The sequence below is a fragment of the Rhopalosiphum maidis genome, chromosome 3 (assembly GCF_003676215.2).
Source record: "Rhopalosiphum maidis isolate BTI-1 chromosome 3, ASM367621v3, whole genome shotgun sequence".
Taxonomy (NCBI): Eukaryota; Metazoa; Arthropoda; class Insecta; order Hemiptera; family Aphididae; genus Rhopalosiphum; species Rhopalosiphum maidis.
Window position 1 is genome coordinate 14,723,599 of NC_040879.1, and position 20,298 is coordinate 14,743,896.

General features: G+C 26.6%; 1 protein-coding gene across 2 annotated transcripts in view; it reads left to right on the forward strand.

Annotated features, from left to right (window-relative positions):
• Window positions 1-429: 429 nt before the first annotated feature.
• Window positions 430-20,298, forward strand: part of LOC113560222 (teneurin-a) — a 36,421-nt gene continuing 16,552 nt past the window's right edge. Inside the window, exons 1-10 of one of the 2 annotated variants that reach the window (XM_026965988.2) lie at window positions 430-858; window positions 10,008-10,286; window positions 10,354-10,458; window positions 11,888-12,487; window positions 12,564-12,758; window positions 12,816-13,025; window positions 13,101-13,286; window positions 13,387-13,533; window positions 14,770-14,977; window positions 16,741-16,767. In XM_026965988.2, the coding sequence (XP_026821789.1) occupies window positions 10,064-10,286; window positions 10,354-10,458; window positions 11,888-12,487; window positions 12,564-12,758; window positions 12,816-13,025; window positions 13,101-13,286; window positions 13,387-13,533; window positions 14,770-14,977; window positions 16,741-16,767 (1,901 nt within the window). In that variant the 5' untranslated portion in view covers window positions 430-858; window positions 10,008-10,063. Of the gene's footprint in view, window positions 859-10,007; window positions 10,287-10,353; window positions 10,459-11,887; window positions 12,488-12,563; window positions 12,759-12,815; window positions 13,026-13,100; window positions 13,287-13,386; window positions 13,534-14,769; window positions 14,978-16,740; window positions 16,768-20,298 lie in introns of those variants that run through there. The other variant, XM_026965987.1, reaches the window with a different exon arrangement.

Consider the following 20,298-nt stretch of genomic DNA (forward strand, 5'->3'; position numbering starts at 1 on the left):
ATAATAATAATAATAATCGCGATCGCATATCTCGAACATTTCGCCGGGGTGTATGTGCTTGCTGCACGTATTCACGGCACACGGTGGTGGCAGCATCTGGCCTCGACCGGAGGGTGTATCCACGGGGTCGGGCGGCAGGCACGTTCCGGAAATTTAATTAAATCCACGAAACCGCTTTGGCTTTGATTACGGACTGAAAATCCCCTTTCCGTGAAACGATCGCCGACGACGACGCACGATGGAGCGCGACGGCGGCGGCGGCGGCGGCGGCGGCGGCGACCCCTGTGCAAGCGACACGACCGCGGCGGGGTGGACTTGCGCACGACAAACGTCCCTCTCGCCCTCGCCGGCAGCTTCGCCGCCGTTGCGTGCGCGACACATTATGGATTTGCCCGTCCGCCCGACGAGTTGCACCGTCGCCGCCACCGTTCGACCGTATAATAATTGATCGAACGCTCTCTCTCACTCACACTCTCTCACTCGTTCTCGCTTCCTTTTCCTCTTTCGTTCTCTCTCCGTCGCCCTCCGCGGACGGTAGTCGCGCGCATTCGCTCTCCAGACACCGTTCGTACGCGGCCCGAAATAACGATACGCTACAACAACGGCGCACACGGCGGTACATCGTTGTCGTATCCGTGAATCGTCACGTCCGTTTTCGTCGTACAATTTTTTTATTTCTCCCGTCCGAGATCGTCTCTGATCGTCGCCTTGTACTCGCGATGTACCACACGGGATGTGTACCGCCGTCGGCGGTACGCCTGATCGGCCTTTGACGACCGGGTGGCTGTAACGAGCGCATCGACGACAAAGCCGCCACCGCCGACCGTGTCCCGAACAGCGTCGGCCGAACGACAAAGGGTGAGTAGTATAGACGCCTCTCGTCTAACATAATTATACGACGACGCCCTGCGAGTTGTTTTAATTATCCTATTCTTCATCATTATTGTGTTATCGGGTTTATCGAGTTGGTCGACGTAATTACGAGATGATCTGACGTCGTTATTTGTCGCGATATATGACATATATATATATATATGACGCGGTATGTGATGAATGTACTTTATAATACACGTCTGTAGAAAAAAAAAGTCGATTTCACCCTTTCATTCTCCTGTTTCCAACGTACAACGCTTGTGGGTGGCATAAGTGTCACGACGGATACCTACATCGATTTATAATTCTTTCTGTACCCTCCCGTTTTTCTATCTTCGTGACTTTAAACTAAAATGTTGACTATACCAAGGTACCCATGTGGTTTTCGACAATTATTGACAGAATTACCAAATAGTAAAATCTATAACCTAATATTATATTTTATTGAAATTATATATAAATATATATATTGAATGAAATATAATGCAAAAATGATAGTACCTACTTCAAGAGTTTTAAAATTTATCAAAATCTTTTTTTGTAAACTGATTCACTTGTATCAATGTTTACGAAATCATTTTTGTAAAAATACGTTTGTGTGGAAATAATATTTTGTATTTTTAGTAAGCATAGAATATGATACATAATTATAATATATAAATAAGTTTTAATAATGTTTACAAGTATGAACTATTATTCTATTCTTTGTAAATATTTCTAGGAAATACAGTATCGTTTTGTTTTACAAAATGAAAGACAATTACAAGAAAAAAATAAATGGATAATGGGTATGTAAAACCAACTAGATGTGGACACACCACACTTAAGTTTAAAGTATAAATCTTAAACCGTGTTGAAAATGGAGAAATAAAACTAGGTTTACACTATCATTTGAGTAAAATGTCCATTAATAATATCATAAAATAATACATTTCACCAAAAATAAAATGTTAAATGTATTTTACTAGATTTATCAAACTACCATATTTTGTTACTCTATCATATTCAATCAATTATAATTTTATAATTTAAACATTTGAATTATTTCTATAAATTTCCTGAAAATAAATAGACATTTTTTTCGTAACTTATAAAAGCATTTGCGAAAATGGCTTTTAATGTTAAAGGTGCCTAGCTAATATGTTTAACACTAATTAAAAAATCTAAAATGAATAAAGTATAAATTTTTTTGGTGGCAGAGAGCTGTTCAAATATCTAAAGTACCCCCCCTTTTAAGTTGAAATCCCGTTAAAATTTTGTTCATATATTTTTAGGTATAATACGTAAGTCTAAAAGTTATTTACAAAAATTATGATATGATAAACGTAATTGTTTCTTAAATGTTTGTTTAATTCAAATTACGAACTAGAACTAGAATCAAATTATAGTCAATGCTATAAACTTCTTTCTTTATAAGTATTAATAAGTTATTGAATAATGTATTAGTAAAACAGATTATTTATCATATTATTTTTAAATGTTATTAAGGTGTACCAACACCTACTTAAATACTTGAATTGCTTATTTAAATATTTGTTTTAACTCATTCACTTGATAATTATCTATTACCTAGATTTTTAATATTTTATTCCTTTTTTATTTATATCATTTATAGTACATTTTTAACGTGAAATTATGATATATTGAATAAATCACTCTACGAGTTAAAATTGTTTTGTTTTTATTGACTTTGTTGAATTCGCTTAAATTTCATAATTGTATATTTGTATAGTATAATGGATATTGTTTTTGTAAAATAAAATTTCAGTAATTTATGATGTAATAAATAATAAAAATAAATCAATAATGAAATGATTTTAATCGTTCATTTGGCTAAATATTGATCAATCGCATTTATCATTAATATCTATATTTTATACAAATATATATTTGAGTACATTTTATTTATCTCCGTTTTAATATCTGTCGATATAGTTATTCACGTGTTAAACGAGTAGAAATAATAAATAACAGTAGTAATGTTTCTCTAGCGTTGGATAAACAATGTACAATTAAAGTGCAAAAATCATCAACTAAAAATCGTATAAATCTAAATCTACTAACACAATAGATAGGTACTTCAATGAAATTTCATTTATTTTTTTCATTAAAATTTTGTGAGGGAGTGGCTTTTTCGAAATCTGATGTTCTTTTATTTTTGTTTATTGTTGTGTATTTTGGTAGTCGGAAAAAATTCCATGCAAAAAATCTAACAAAAGAAAACTCAAAAATTAAATATAACCCGGTAAAAAACCGACAGAAAGAAAAACCCATGCAAGTGATACAATTATACTCTATGTATAGTATGTTTAATATTTTATAGATACAATATTTAAGTAAGTATGCTTAAATACGAATAAAAACCTTTATTACAGAATTAGTTTTACACCATCTTTACTTAAAGTTATAATCTCCATTTTTATGATTAGTTAAATAATATTAAAAACATATTGTACTTCAAAAATATTTAAAAAGTGAAAAAATGATTAACAGAAAAAACAGAAATTTTCTCTAAACTTAACATGGTTACAATTTTTAGTGAACATAACCTTAATAACTTGCATTTTTTTATCCAACTATTAACACAATTTTTTATATATTGACTGTTTTGAGCAAAGGCTGTCCTTTACTTAATTTATATTATTGGGTATCTTAGTCAGTTTCTTGTTGTATATAGATCCAATGCTAATTTAAAAACTAAAGTAACATTTAATAAAAAATCTTGATTCGTTATTTTTTTTTTAATCATGACAAAATGTCAACTAAAATTAAACATTGAATTTTTTCTTGTAAGTTGGATATATTTCCATGTTTTTTTTTTACTTTTATTTATGTAGTATACAGTTTTAATTTTAACTGATATATGAATATAACAATGAACATCGGAATAAAATGCTCATAATATAATAAGTCCATCAAGCAGAGTATAACATTAGACGTTACAATCAAATTATCTTATAATTTAATCAAATAACCCTCGGTGTAGAATAACTCTGTTAGAAAACCAATGCAATTGCGTTTACATTCTGGGCATGTTCGTTCGACGTGGCTGTGCGTCGGATGTGCGCACGCGTATGCATCAGTATTCAAATGACTACCCTCGACGCTTTTCTAACATAGACGGGATTTCAAATCATTGACACCGGCCAGTCACAACGAAAGTGATCTTTTATTTCTTTTTTTTCCTTTACTTACAATCAATCAACGTGTATTGAAACAAACGTGCCTTGATCGAATGGCATAAGGTTAGTGATTATTTATTTTATTAGTTAGATGTAAAAATAAATACAAAACAATATAATTAACGCACTTTTCGTGTGTTACTATCAATAATTCTTAACAATGATATTTATTTGCAAGATAAATAATATGTTAAATGCTTAATAATACTTCAGCTTTATACAATTATTATAATCGACGAGAGTTTCATGGTTCTTATGATTATAATAAATCATAATAAGGTGTGAACACAAGTTATTAAAATCTGTTTGTATTTTTGTTTAGTCGTATAAATATGACTGAACTAAAAATAATACGAAATTATCATATCATTGTCATTAATTGATTAATACAAAGAGTTGTTATTTTATATCTATTTTAACATCTTAAGGCGAAATGATTTGAGAAGGAATTCCAGATGTGATCTTTGTGATGAAAAGAAAACATTATTATTATAAGCCCTTGGCGATATATGGCAGAGATAATAACACACCGGACTGTCTTAATCGTACGCATGGGACTAATGTTAATTATAAAATAGAAAATAACGTTTTAAAAATAAAAATTTCTTTCGTTATAGAAGAATACTTTTATTCTAGTTAATTCATAAGTGGAAGTGATTTTAGATTATAAAATACATTTATGGCCGTGATCCAATGACTGTTTATATCGATCCTTTATTTAACACAATCATCATTCGCATCATATAAAACTAGTTACAAAATTAAATTGAAGCGTTTACTGAAAGAATTCCAATTAAAAGACAAATACCTAGAGGCTAAAATAGAATGAATAAAAACAATTTGATAACATCGTAGATTCTTCTACGTCTTAAGTTTTTCTTGTTATAGACGTATAAATCTAATTAAATTATGTCAATTTGGTGAAAACTTAACGTTTACACATTACAAGAGTTAGTATAATATAGAAACTTAGTTTAAAACTGATTAAAAGTTAAAAATTAGTATCAATCAATATTAGTAAAAATGTATAAGTACATGTTTATAGTTACTATACTATAGTAAAAAAGGTAATAATTAGACAGTTATTTCACTAGTAACTATTTATTTATCCGGATTTCGGATTCTCAATAATTACCAGAGATTTTCAAAATATATTTACACACTGATTATAAATAGCAAATTTACTATAATATAACTTCTTTAGATGTTATTTGCTACATACATTGTATATATTTAAATTTTAAATTGAAAACATACAATAGACATTTCATACATACTGAATACTACAGCTATAGGGTATTTTTTAAAAGAAACATCATATTATTTAATTATTTTAATACTTAAAAATGATAGTTTTTATAATTCTGCATTATTAGTATTAATATTTAATATATATAATTTGAATTCATTTTCATAACATAATCTATTTAAATCTATGTTGTTAGTTATTTTTTATTATTATTTAAATAAAAATACATTTATTTTAGAACATATTTTTTGTCAATTCATATTGAGCATATCTAGATTTAATATAAGGAACTAATCAAAGGGTATTGAAGAAACATAAAAAAATGTACAATAGGAACTTCATTAGTTAGAAAAAACTTTTACAGAATTGTCATACGCATGATATATAATTGATATTAGTATAATTATAAATGTTTACCTAAAATTATATATCATATTAAAAATGATTCTATTAAACATATCTACTCAATATATACTTTATATTGTAGCTACCTTGTGAAATCAATCTTTAAATGAAATGTTCCTTCCAATTTAACACAATTTAATTATTTGAAAGTGGCTATTTCAGCGTCTCCCGCGTATCCACATATTTTCGCGTCCTATGCTGTAATTGTCCAAATATTGATTAAAAAATTGTTATCTCCGCTGATTTAACTACTGCTTTTATTTAAATTTTATTTATAACAGGAGCGTTCTTTGAGAAGGTAGATAAGAGCATTCACCCCAACCTAGATTTTCATAGACTGGTTAAAGTGCTGATGCAAGCCAATTTTTGAACAGCTAAGGGTCGCCATAAAAGCTCATAATACATAGTAGATAGCACAGATAATGCTCTTAACTTTAAGTTTGATAATAGGTTATTTCACTTTAATATTAATGTGTTATTGAACGAAAATATGATATATCGCGTGTGGATCAGAGAGAGAAAACAAATAAATAATGCAACGATTTCTGAAATTCTCTGTTAAAAAAAACAATAAAAAACTATGGCTTTACAATAACTGCAAACAGTAAATAATTGTCTTATAATATATGGCTGGCTTACAATTAATATATTATTTACAACAATAATTAGCTTATTGTAATTCACTATAAAATATTATTAACGATTGAATAGTGAAATTTATTCTATATTTATGAGTGTATTATGTGAAGTAAATTATATTGCTATTTTGCTGTACGTATTTTATGCTTAAGAGTAATAACTAATAATAATACAATTTTGATTTTTAAAAATATAACTGATGATACAATTAGCACATCTTTTATAAGAAATTACTAATATCACTTCTAATACATTACTTAAACGTTTTAATTGTCTATAAAATAAGCATATATGATAAATTAACTATGCAATTCTACTAAAAAAAATCTATAATGGGTATAGATGGAGTGAATAGATAATAGTAATAAAAATAACTGTAAATTTGTAAATGTAGAATCTTCATATTATAGTATTATTTATGAAACAAATTAATTTAAAATAACTAAGAATTTAATATAAAAATAATAAACATTTTAAAAATGAATATAGCAAGAATAAACGGATCACCCAAGGGTTTATACTTTATAAATGTATTTTTTTATTAGAAAGACTGAATACAATTTCAATAAGCTTGACTACTTGTATAAAAAGAGAGTAGGTGAGTTTGTCAGTTTTTGCTTTATTGAATCAGAAACTGATTCTTTGTTCAATCTCACTGTCGTCCGCGTTAAAAAAAGAAATGCTCTGATCAGTCTGACTGGATTGTCACAGGATTTTTTTCATTCTATAAAATGAAAGCCCTATTATTAAAACGAATTTCAGACGTATTTCAATCAAGCCACTCCCTGTATTGTCAATCCCAGTAAAGTACAAAAGTCCTGAAATGTAGGGGTTATTTTCTACTTACTATTTAGTACTTATATGCAATGTACTTAGAGAATTATGTAACTTTTTTCATTTTCCTTATACATTATAACTCACTTTTTTGTGATATAGAAAAACTTCGTTTGAACTTATTTCTTGTTAACGTGTATACCGTTGTGCTGTATTTGAATATAATTTTATAATAATATTGTAGAACTGCATTTCAAAGGTATTGGAGAATCATTATGCGAGTACCATATACAATGTTCACATTTTTTATAACGGAATATTGTTGTAATGGCTAAAATTCTTAGATAGTAGTATTGCTAGGAGAAGAAAAAAAATAATACTGTTTAATAAATTAAATTGATCGATACTAACAATTTTTTGTAGACGAATTATTCTTACATTTATATTACCTAGTTATACCTACTATTATATTCAATCGAATAAATAATCATTATTGAAGTGACTTCAATACATTTAAATTTATTTTACCCTAATTTGATTTGATTTTACTCAAGTTGTTCCTAGTTAAATTTAGATACTAAATACTTTTTTTTAACTTTCTATGATTTTTTTTTTATTTAACTCTTTATTGCATCGGCATGGGATTAGCATACGATCTTATTAATAAATCATTAACATGTGGTTTATTGGTAAAGCAAAAAGTTTTCTATTAATTATAATATTCGTTTATAATAACGTTAGTTTATTATAAATATAATGATCAGTCATTATAGATTTTAAATGACTTACACAATATCTACAATGATTGAAACAATTTATGTATGAATACATTAATATCTATTTATTTAGTTTCTTTTTGAATTTTATTTTTAAAAACATGTCTAAATGTTAACTTATAACGAGGGAAAAGTAGAACTCGACACATTACTAAAATATTCATCCGAATATCAGAATTTTAATAACATTCAACTTGGATTAATAATTACGCAACATGTCACCTTTTATGATTCACTGTACTATGTCAGTATCTATATTATACTAATAACACGCTAGTTATTCAAGTGTATGATGTGTTTATGATAATATGTAAAGCGATTTATAACAAAATATAATTATCATTCTAAAAATTCAATATATTTAATTATAATTATAAACGTACTGCATATACTTTTTTAACATCCATTAAAAGGGTATTTAAAAGTGATTATCATTGTTAAACTAGATAGTTATTTTCTTTACAAATAAAAGATGAAAGATTCGTGTGCAATACAAAAACTATTCTATTCGTATGAGAAGAAATATTTATAGAGGTATATTTTGTTCAAATATTAATAATACCAAAGGTTCTAGAGTATAATATTATGAACTCAATGTTTGGAAAAATATTCTATTCACGGCAATTGAATTTATTTACTTTTCGTGTATAGCTTGGTGATAATATCACAAATAACTTAATCGATATGATTTGAAAAATAATATTAGGTATGTATAACATTTTAAAATCTACTTTTTGTGCTAAGTTATAAGACATCAATATTAGTGATGTGCGTATGTTCAGTCATTGATGCGATGGATTTATTTCCAATAAAAGGTTTTATGCGCCACTGTCAAATAATAAAAAAGAAAATCTTCCTTTTTATTTTGTTATTCATTTTTAGAATTTTAAAAAACTATTTTGAGTAAAAAGAATGAGTGTAGACATATACACTATATAAACATATTGGAAATCTACTTTGTGTCAATACCTAATGTTAGGTATAGGTTAATATATCCACTTACATAAATTGATATCATCTTTACCTTACCTACTTAAAATGTTATTTTTAATAAAACATTAAATATACTCAGACTAAAATTCCAAGAACCAAAACTGCTTGATTTCATAACTATTAGCTTATCATTTCTATATAATTTGATATTTCATTCAAAAAATATTTACCTAGGCTTTTAATAATATTTAATTAAGTCTGGTTATGGTGAATAATAAAATGTAAAAGTTTCTAATATTATTTGTATCAATAAATTATTCTATAGATGGAACCTACTTACTTATACTTCATTTTATATTAGTGTAATAGTATCTATTGAATCCGAGTATAATTTGTAAACTCAAATCTGAAGCGTATTTGTAAAATTAATATCTATCTAACGTATATTGTATAAAAAATTGGATTTTATACTTCAATGACTTAAACAAACCTTTGAAATTCGTATTTTTGTTTCTTTATGTTATTAAAATGTAATATTTTGTCTATAAATTACATTTTTGTGGGTTATAATTATTTAAATTTATACAATTATCATTATTAACTATGTAAGCATTATAAACTTAATTTTAAGTACCTATTATTTTTTTTTAAATTACGTGTAGAATATTTTTTTGTTGGCTACACTTAAAAAAAAATTTAGTAACAATAATGACTGGAAAGTCTCGTCCTTAGCAATGATTAAGATTGTATTTGCAATTAAGAGATAATATAATTTTAAAATTAAATCTTTATTTTACCTACTCTAACTAAATGTATAATACAAATGTCTAATTTAAAATCAAAACCAATAACTAATGTCGTCTTATATTAATTTAAATAATTTTGTTATCCACTATTGCTAATAATAATTTTTTATAGCGTTTTACACCGATAAAGTGATGGATGATATTTTTATTGGCATATCATAATATCATATGTACAATACAAAATGATAATTTTTTTATTATAAGTAAAAATATATCTCCAGTTTTATCGATATAACTTATAATTTTAAATATATTGCATACAATATACACCCTTGAATATAAATATTAATTTAAATTTAGTATGTTGTTCTACATTTTAATAATTCTCAATGGAAGTAAAATATATTTATAATATTTTTTTTCTGTTTAGGATTTCAATGAATAGTTTATCAGCATGTTAATATTTGAAGTGAAAAATTATTCAAAATGATGTTCCCGGGTGAGCTTAATACAAATTCAAGGGCGAATCCGCCTGTACCAGTTTTTCCGTTAAGGTCTACGGGATTGAGTTCTCAATATTCACCGTATTCAACTTCAAGATTTCAAGAAATACAACAAAAATGCAATTTAAAATGCACTTGGAAATGCAGTTTTCTTCTATTGGTATTTGTTACCTTCGTAATCACAACATTTCTTTTTTATTTAATGGGTTAGTTAATATTGTAGAGAAATTAAATTTTATTGTGATTAACGATTTTTTTTTTCTTTAAAAATAGCTGTAAGGAAATCATGTACTGATACTAGAGAAAAATGCGTTTTTATGGAAAGATCAAGGGATATTGCAATGGATTCGGAAAACTCATTGAAACTTACCACTGAAGGTATGTAATAATTGTATTTCAACGTCATAAGATATTATTAAAATAATAATTATTTGAATTCAAATTAAAATACCTTACTTTTATACATTTAATCCAAGAATAGAAAAAACAATTCATTTTTATCATAAACATTTATTGTTATAACTTATAAATAATATAGGAATGATTTTAGAGAATTAGTTGATTAAGTTAAATATTTATAATTTCAAGACTAAAATCTAGATTAAATATTATTTTACTTTATAAGTTAATATTTACCGTTCTTAATAAACCATATTACCTATATTTTTGTGGACTTATTTTATTTAAAAAAAACCCTAAGCTGACTTTATTGCAATTTTTTTTTATTATTATTGAGAGTTGAGGTCAATAGATTATCATCGGTACTCGGTAGTACGAAAGCATAGTTTTAAATATCTTTAAATTTTCTTAATTAATTTTACGTTTATTCTATATAATTATCATTATTAAGCATTTCTCAGAAAATACAGAATTTTTTTTATTGCCACGATTTTTTGAAATTGTACATCATTTAATTTCTAAGTCCGTGTTTAACATAAACAAAACGTTTTCATCCTAAATATTTTTTTTTTAAACTTTAAAGTAAAATTAACCATTGTAAAAATCGTAAAGAATAATTTAATATGATAATAATTTTCTGCAATTTTTGTAGGAGTATGATTTTACTCTAAAAAAAAAAAAAAAACTATTTTATACAAATGCGTTTTGTCTATGTTGGCATGTTGCACATAGGTTTGAGAGAAAACGAATACTGCAATACCCTCTTAATTAAATATTAATAAATAAGTAATTTTATTTAAATATTTTTTTAATAGTTATAATATTTTAAGAAATCCAAGCTAATTATTGTTTTTGTAATACAAAGAAATTAATATGAGTTGTAAAATAATCTTTTGTCAAAATAAACATCATATTTTATTGAATTTTTCTCATAGATAGTCCTTTGAGTATTTAATACCTAGCATTTTAAATATTTATCTTCTTTTGATAAATAACTAATGCTTATTTATTTAATTGTGTTTGTGTAAAACAAGAATTGAAAATAAAACAACTAACTATTTGTTGTTTTATGTCTTTATTATCGTTTCTATTTTTTATTGCACTAATTATTTAGAAAATTTCGAACTATGGTCATTGATCTTAGATGCTAGATTAGCAACTAGATTATAAAAAAAAATACATTAAAATTACTAAGTAGTTCCTGTTATATTGATTAGATTTTTAGATAATTAGTTTCAATCAGATTATCTTAAAAATAAGTCAACGCTAATATCGATTATGAGAAAATTAAACGAACTTTGTTTTATACACGTGATAACTAATTATGTGACAGATTTTTATTTATTTTCCATACATTTTGATAAATTGTACTTAAGTCTTAATACATACGTAAAATCGTTTTTTACAGCACCACCGCTAACAACTACTACTGTTGCAAATGTATCAACACGTGGTAAATTTAAAAGCGATGTAACTCCAGACGATCTGAATGATTTGCATCGCCAACATACTAGATATCAATGGCCTTCAGTATTGGAGATAACTAGTTTCAACACTCCGTACAGTTCCAATGTATATCCATACCATTTTTGGAACTTGGAGTTTTATAATAAACAGCCAGTGTTTATGAGACTCAATCTAACATTACCATGGGGAGCTAATTTTGCTGTATATGGTCGACGAAACGTAGCTCCTAGTATAACCCAACACGACTTTTCGGAATTCATTAAAGGTGGTAGATTGGACAACAGGCTAAGTCGCAGGTCGACAGATGTTATCGAAAAAGATCCTTTAGTCGTTAATATAACATTAATACAGTACTTAGACACGGGTCGATGGTTTTTATCTATTTATAACGATGACCTTCGACCACATACGGTAGTACTTAAAATCGCAGAAGCCGAAGACGTTTCAACGACATGTCCTAATGAATGTTCTGGGCACGGGTCTTGTTATCTCGGAAAGTGTGACTGCATAGATGGATATCAAGGAAATGATTGTTCTAAAAGTAAATATGTTTGCATATTACATTTTTTTTGTGTTATTGGACTTTCCTAAATTTTATTAATTTACGAAAAATGAAGGTGTATGTCCGATGTTGTGTTCGAACCATGGAAAATACGGCGGAGGCCTTTGTCATTGTGAAGAAGGCTGGAAAGGTACAGAATGTGATATACCTGAAACAGATTGCAGAGTAGCTGATTGTTCTGGACACGGTGTTTGTAAAAATGGCGTATGCCAATGCCAACAAGGATGGAAAGGAGATGATTGTGGCGAAGGTACTGCAATCGTTTTATTTTTATTATTTGATTATAAAGATTTATTTCCATTTTCAGTGGACTGTATGGATAAAAGCTGTTCTGGCCACGGTATTTGTGTATCAGGTAAATGTTATTGCAAAGCTGGATGGCAAGGCGAAGATTGTTCATTAATGAACAAGCAAGTATTCCAATGCCTCCCTCGTTGTTCAGATCATGGTACATATGACTTAGAAACGGGAGTTTGTGTTTGCAATAAATTTTGGACTGGCCCAGATTGTTCACAAGGTGTATAATGCGTTTCTTTCTCACACTTCATGTAATTAAATCTTTGATAACATATCCTAATTTCGTTAATTTTAGCGTTGTGTAATCTCAACTGTGGTCCACATGGAAAATGTGATCAAGGTAGATGTGAATGTGACATTGGATGGACAGGTGATAAATGTGATCAACTTCCTTGTGACGAAAGATGCTCTGAACATGGGCAATGTAGAAATGGTACATGTGTATGTTCCAGAGGCTGGAACGGCAAACATTGTACATTTCGTGAGTTAAAAATTAAATTCCTAATATAATTCAATATTGTTTTATTATAAACGCAATTTATTAGGTATATTATATAATATGTGCTCTAATATTTTTTCAGAGGGTTGCGATAATGGTTGCGCTAATCATGGAAATTGCGTCTTAATTAACAATTTGTACAGTTGTGTATGTAATGATGGATGGGAAGGAGAAAGTTGTTCGGTTCGCTTGGAAATGGAATGCAACGACGAAATCGATAATGATCAAGGTATACCTATATTTCAATTAGTAATTAACATAGTAAGATCAATATTTGACATTCTTCATTTTGGTATTGTCTTATAGACTTATTCTTAGTAGTAATCTTGTTATGATCAACTAAATCTTGTTATCGGCCTTTTTCTTGTTGATTCAGTTTTGGTATTACTGCAAAATCTATTACATTTGTCTGTAAATATATAAAATAAAAAATATAAGCAACTCATTTACACAGTTCAATTGACGTAGGTATTTGATGTTTCTACGGAAAAAAATGTTAGTACCTCATTTTTATGCAGTGATAATATTTTATTGTTAGTTCTGAAGTGTTCCTATATTTTATTTGTATATACTTTCTTTTATTTTACTTTAGCTCACAATTTCCAAAATTTAGATATTTTTTTATCGAAACTTACAATACATACGTATATTGAAATACTCATTAAATACAAATACAATTTGACCTTTTTGGTTTTAAATTTTTAGTTTATGTTAATGCCACAGTTACTTATTGGATAAAAAAATCATTTGTATTTTAATTATTCATCAAAAAAACCCATTTACGTAATTTAACAAATATGAATATATGATAGTTACGTACATAGCAAATTTCACCATATTTAATAAACTATAGAAAATTCTAAAATTATGTGTTAATTCAATGTTGATCATTATTTATTAAATTGTAAAGAATCATATTTGTTTATATCGTGGTCGCATCACTAAAGAACGCCAACATATATATATATATATACATATTATGTATTAATGTAGCTAAGTTAATATTATTAATCAATAAGATATAAATACAAGTGTTGTAGGGTACTAAGTTTAAAATTCATATTGTATTAACAAAAATACAAGAATATTGTCGTTTTGGTCTCTATATTCAACTTAGTTTTATCTTTGTTTTGCTAGTGCAGTTACAATTTTTGTCATGATTTGAATTTACACGCAATGATCACTAAGACTACAAGATCATGATTAATTTTGCTTATTACTAATTTTATTTATTATTATTTATCTAATGATTAAAAGTTTGAAATATGACCTCTACCATAAAAATCATATTTGCACGTATATAATGTTTAAATAATTTTATAATAATTTATAATTATTTATTTATGAATTTATGATTCACAATTGAAACACTTAACAAATTTATATTATTTATTGTAAAATAATATTTTTCATTGAAAGGTGTTCAGTTTACTATAATGTACAATTAACATATTTAACTGTTTAGATGGAATGACTGATTGTTCAGATAGCGAGTGCTGTAATTCTGCTTCCTGTGCTGAGCATATAATGTGTTTAGCTTCCAATGATCCTCTTGATGTATTACTAAGAAAACAGCCACCATCGGTAACTGCTTCGTTTTACCAAAGAGTGAAATTTCTGGTAGAAGAGCATAGTGTCCAAAGCTATGCACATTTGGATGAATATAGAGAGCAGTAAGTATTCGGTTACATCATTACACCTATTCATACATATATTATATACACATATATTTCAATCACCCATTTAGACAAATATTTAATGATTCACATGTTAAATATAACTATTTTTTAATATTCTCAAGTTTGAACAAAATAAAGGCACACACAAAGTATAAATTTTGTGTACCTATACACAACCATTAGTTGTCTGAACACCAAATAATCTCAAAGATATTTTATGCTTAAACTTAATTGATAAATCAATAGTTATATATTTTTATAAAGCATTTATTATACAATGATTAGCTATATAATCTTAGATAAGACAGCTATTCTTGAACTGAAAGGATAACGATGAATTAATTTGTAATTTCTTAGTTTCTGATTCGTATTTATTTATTTTTTTATTCTATTAATTCTTTATTCAGAAAAATAATAGACTCTAATAAAAAAAAAAAAAAATATTCACAATGTTTTTATAATCATTTTTAGTCATGAAATATCGCTATGTAAATTTAAAAAATAATCAATTTAGATATTTTTAAATGCGTCCAATGATCGATTAGAGTATGTATTGTATTTCAAATGATTTCCAATAGACGTTATGTCATAAGTTATCATGTTGTACTTACAAAATAGACCAATACAACTCCTATAATACTAGTTTCGTTGGCCATTTTATTGTATTCAATTGATATACAAATAAGAAGTAATAATGATATGTTTAGGTGTATGGGGTTGGATAGATTTTTCTATCTTTTTTTTTTATTGTTATTTTACTTGTTTTACTTATTTTATTTTCAACACTGTGTTGTGTGTGTTAATGCTTTTATTACATAGATATGTCGAAATTCCATTGTGTACGTCTCGAAAAAAAAATACTTGTGACTCATTTCTTACTTTATTTGTAATAAGTAGCTGCCTGTGTAGTACCCTTTTCTGAATAAAAATGTTGTTCCAAAAGGCTTGGCTTTCGGCAAAAACAATATATATATATATATATTTATATACAAACATATATATATATTTATATATCATATATATATATATATTATGTATATATACGTGTATTTTACATAATCACATTTACACTTAAATTACGTGATTGTGAAACGACAAGCTTGATAATATCAAGATCGACATATGAAAAACGTGCATTACGAGACTTTTCAAAATGCAGGTGGAGTTCGTTTTGGTTATAAAATAGAATTCTCAACACAATAAAGTTGAACAACTTAATAAATAAATAATCTAACGCTGTTAAGATGGTATACTATTGTTTAGTTTAAATTGTTATAAAAAAAAAAAAAAGTAATAAAACTAAAACACGCAACACAATTCATATAAGTACAAACCAACCACACTGTTAATGTTTCTCAAAAATCTATGTATAGTGCCTATATAATATATTATGATTTAAGAACATTGTTTTAGACATCTTAAACAAATCTATTTATTAAAATTGCGTTCTTTAATTTTACTAAATGTTATTAGAAATATAAGTCAATGAAAACATTATTTTTAACAATTACCAACGAACTCCGCCATACTTATGCGTTTGTAAAAAATTGCAATTTATTAACATCAGCTGGGCTGTGTCCAGTGCAATATTTCTATATTTAGTTTGTTTAAGATGTCTAGAGCTCACAAGAGTTAGACGATAAGATATTTTTTTTTATATATTTTAAAATGGTATTTTGGTAATATTCCTGCTCTTTTTCATTCTCTTTTTTTCTATTGTCCGTCCTCGTACACTTCGAAACGAATATGTACCATAGTGAATTTTGGAACTCCTTTGCACCTCGGTAAGTTTACAAATTATAAATTGTAATTTTGTTTTTGGTTTTTTTTTTAATATTTCATAAAGCTTGTATTTGATTTTTTTCTGACAGCACATAGTCAGATTGCTCATCATTTTGTTCTCATTTTGGTAAACGATTTAAGAAATGACTAATTGATTATAATAATATATATGATAATTTTATAATTTGTTGTTTGCGAAATTTTTAACCCAGATTATTGTAATATTTTTTTTTATTTTTTTTTCGTAACTTCATCAAGAATGAGTAGATTTTTGTTGCCTATAATAACAAACCCTTTCTAGTTATCTCATAATAAACCATTTTATCCGGTTTAACAATTTAACACATTGAACTATTCAAATAAAGGTATAAGGTAACAGCATGGGAATTATTTATGTACAGAGTTGGTGTCGATGTCGTTTACGGGATTAAAATAGCACGTGATTATAATATTGGTTAAAATGAAAAAGTAAACTATTAGTATAGTAAAACTCCACCTGCAAAATGTTTACAAAATGTATTACTTCGTTGATATTGATAATAATAATAAAAATAATAATAATAATAACACAAATTACGCTGTTGATCGAAATTGTACAAGTTTGTTTTTAATACTATATTTACATATTTTGGTTAGCTTATTATTAATTATAATATACAGATAACCTCAGCTGATGCTCTTGCGATATGTTTACAAGTATAATACAGGTATCTACAACTTTGTTTTTTTTTTTGTCATATGTGTCTCTATATGTGTCGTCCAGTAGTAATTAGCATATAGGCATTAGAAGCAAACATTTTAGCACTGATATTAAATATTTTGTTTTATAGGTTATTTTTTATTTACATATATATCTATTAATTTATAAAAAAAATAATTAACTAAAAATAATTAAAATTTTAATTCACGATTGTAATTTTTACAACAGATGGATCGATAATGCGGACGATATTATTACAATATATCGGTATTTTCCTTACGATTATTATTATTATTATTATTTTATTTTATTTTTTTATTATATCACCATTTTTTGAGGATATGTATGCATCTATATATATTTTCATCGATATTACATTTACGGATATTTTAACCCAGTTGTGTATTTTCTTTTATTTACACATGATTATATTTACATCACGAAATCATATAAACTTTTAATTGTACAAAATGTCCGAGATTTTACTCTTCCAAGTACATAATATTATTATTAGTATTTACCATGCTGCTGCCTTAAACTTTTAAACCAAACAATTGTTTAACGCATAGTTTATGCAGCACCTAGCAATCCATCGTTAATTCAAGAGTCGGTTACCTACCTGAAATCGGTGTAATTTTCTTACGTATTTGCATACACATTGGTGTATACATAAATTTATTAAATTTTCCTACAGTACAGATCGAAAACAATTTAGAATGATTTGAAAGCTTTGACCATTAAGCAGAATTACATTACGATCTTACATTTGCCATTTGGTGCATTTTATTTTTAAGTCATTTTGGACAGTAATATCATTAGTATTGGATTCATTTGCTCCTCATATATTATTGCCTGATTATATGTAAATATATCGGGTCAACAATTTCCGTGTATTTTTTCGTAAGAACAGTGATTTGGTCAATCCAATCGAAATTATGATGGTTTGACTACCTACATCGATTGCAGCTAGTTTTTTCTTACTTTTTTTCGCATACTATACTATAATTAATCCGCACTTTATGTGTTTATTAATTATACCTATTATATTTCTGTGGAATAAAAATATAAAACTGACAACACCAACCACAACGAAATCATTATTGCATGCATTAAATTCTCTATTATCATTGACAACGTGAAATAAAGCTTATTTAAAACATCACTAGAATAGGTACTGCACATCTTTTTATGCAACAGCTTTCAGAACCAAACGCTCCCGGCTTAATATTTTGTCTAATTTATGCTTGTTTTTGTTTTTGTTCAGGCGTATTCTGCTTTTTGCATGTGAACGTAAAAATATTCTAGTATATTATGTATTAGAAAATAATAACATTGTAAATAAATACCTAAATTATTATTTATTTAATTCTTGAACAGTATATAATATTAATAACCATTGTTTAATTACCTATCTATTGATTAAACTACCGTAAATCGTTTATACAAACACATCTATGAATTACGATATTAATATAACTTGTAAATATGCATACCTATTTATTTATTAATATAGAACCGTATCTACACAGTTAGAAAACATACAATTATAATACTCGTATAATAGTCGCCTAAACTGATAACTATTGCAGTCATGCGTATGAATTTGTTTATTGATTTAAAAAATATTGCTATAATTACAAATTTAATTTATAATTTATAAAAATGCAGCTAATATCCATTTGCACACATAATCTATCACATCTCAAATTTAATGCTCACTATAGTGAACTAAAAAGTGTAACAATTTTTGAACTTATTTTATGATAATCTAATAATCTATTATTAAAAGCCAAAAGCCGAATTGGAAATAAATCAACTGTATTCCAGGGCCTGTAAATGTTGCTTGTTAAAATGTGGCGTCTTTTGTGTCTTTCAATATTTTTAGATTTTTTTTATTATTATTTTTCTTTTACAAACTGTTTCATTGTTTAATTAAAATGTCTTTTTCGTATACTTAGTGTCTAAATATTATGTTAATTGTGTCGTACAATTATTATCATATCCGTAACTTTTTTCTGGGTAGATTATTAAGTTAAATATTGCAAAATACACGCGTTGTACATACTAATGAATACAAAATATTACGATCAGATAGATATTACATTATTTTAATTTATAACTACAATTATAGACTTCTAAATCAGCTCAGTTGAGTGATATTATAATATTATCTGATTTTTCAATGACTAAACTTTATTATTATTATTATATTTTTTGTAGAGCAATAATATTGGAACATTTAAATAATTAGACCGTCCTATTTGGGTTATTTTAAAAGTATATTGTAATGTTTGAAATAATAAAATGTAACAACTCTTGGCTTATACTAGAAATATTATTTCTATATTATATTTCTTAATTTAATATTTAAATAAATCAGGAAAAAAACAGTATGCGTCGCGTATCATCAGATATCACTGTTAGGTTAATAATATCTACTATAGATTATTGTACTAAATAAAATGTGAAAATAGTGAAATAAACATAAATTATATTAATAAAAAGTTAAATATATTATTAAACTTACAAATACCAGTAATTATTATGAATTGTATTTTCTAAAAAGCCTGTGTATTTTTAATATATTACAGTTTTTTACAATAATTTTTATTAAATCAGTCTAAATATGTTAGGTTTTTGTTTTAAGATACACCTATTTAAGACTAACAATATTTTTATATTTTTTTTTATAATTCTTTTCTGACTCGATTCTTAAATTGTACTATTTTATAATTTTGGAAGCTATTTCAACCTTCGTTTTGTATTTTAACTTTGGGAGCTAATTTTGTAAATTATTTAAGTTCTTAACCTACAAATTTGTCTTTTCTAACTA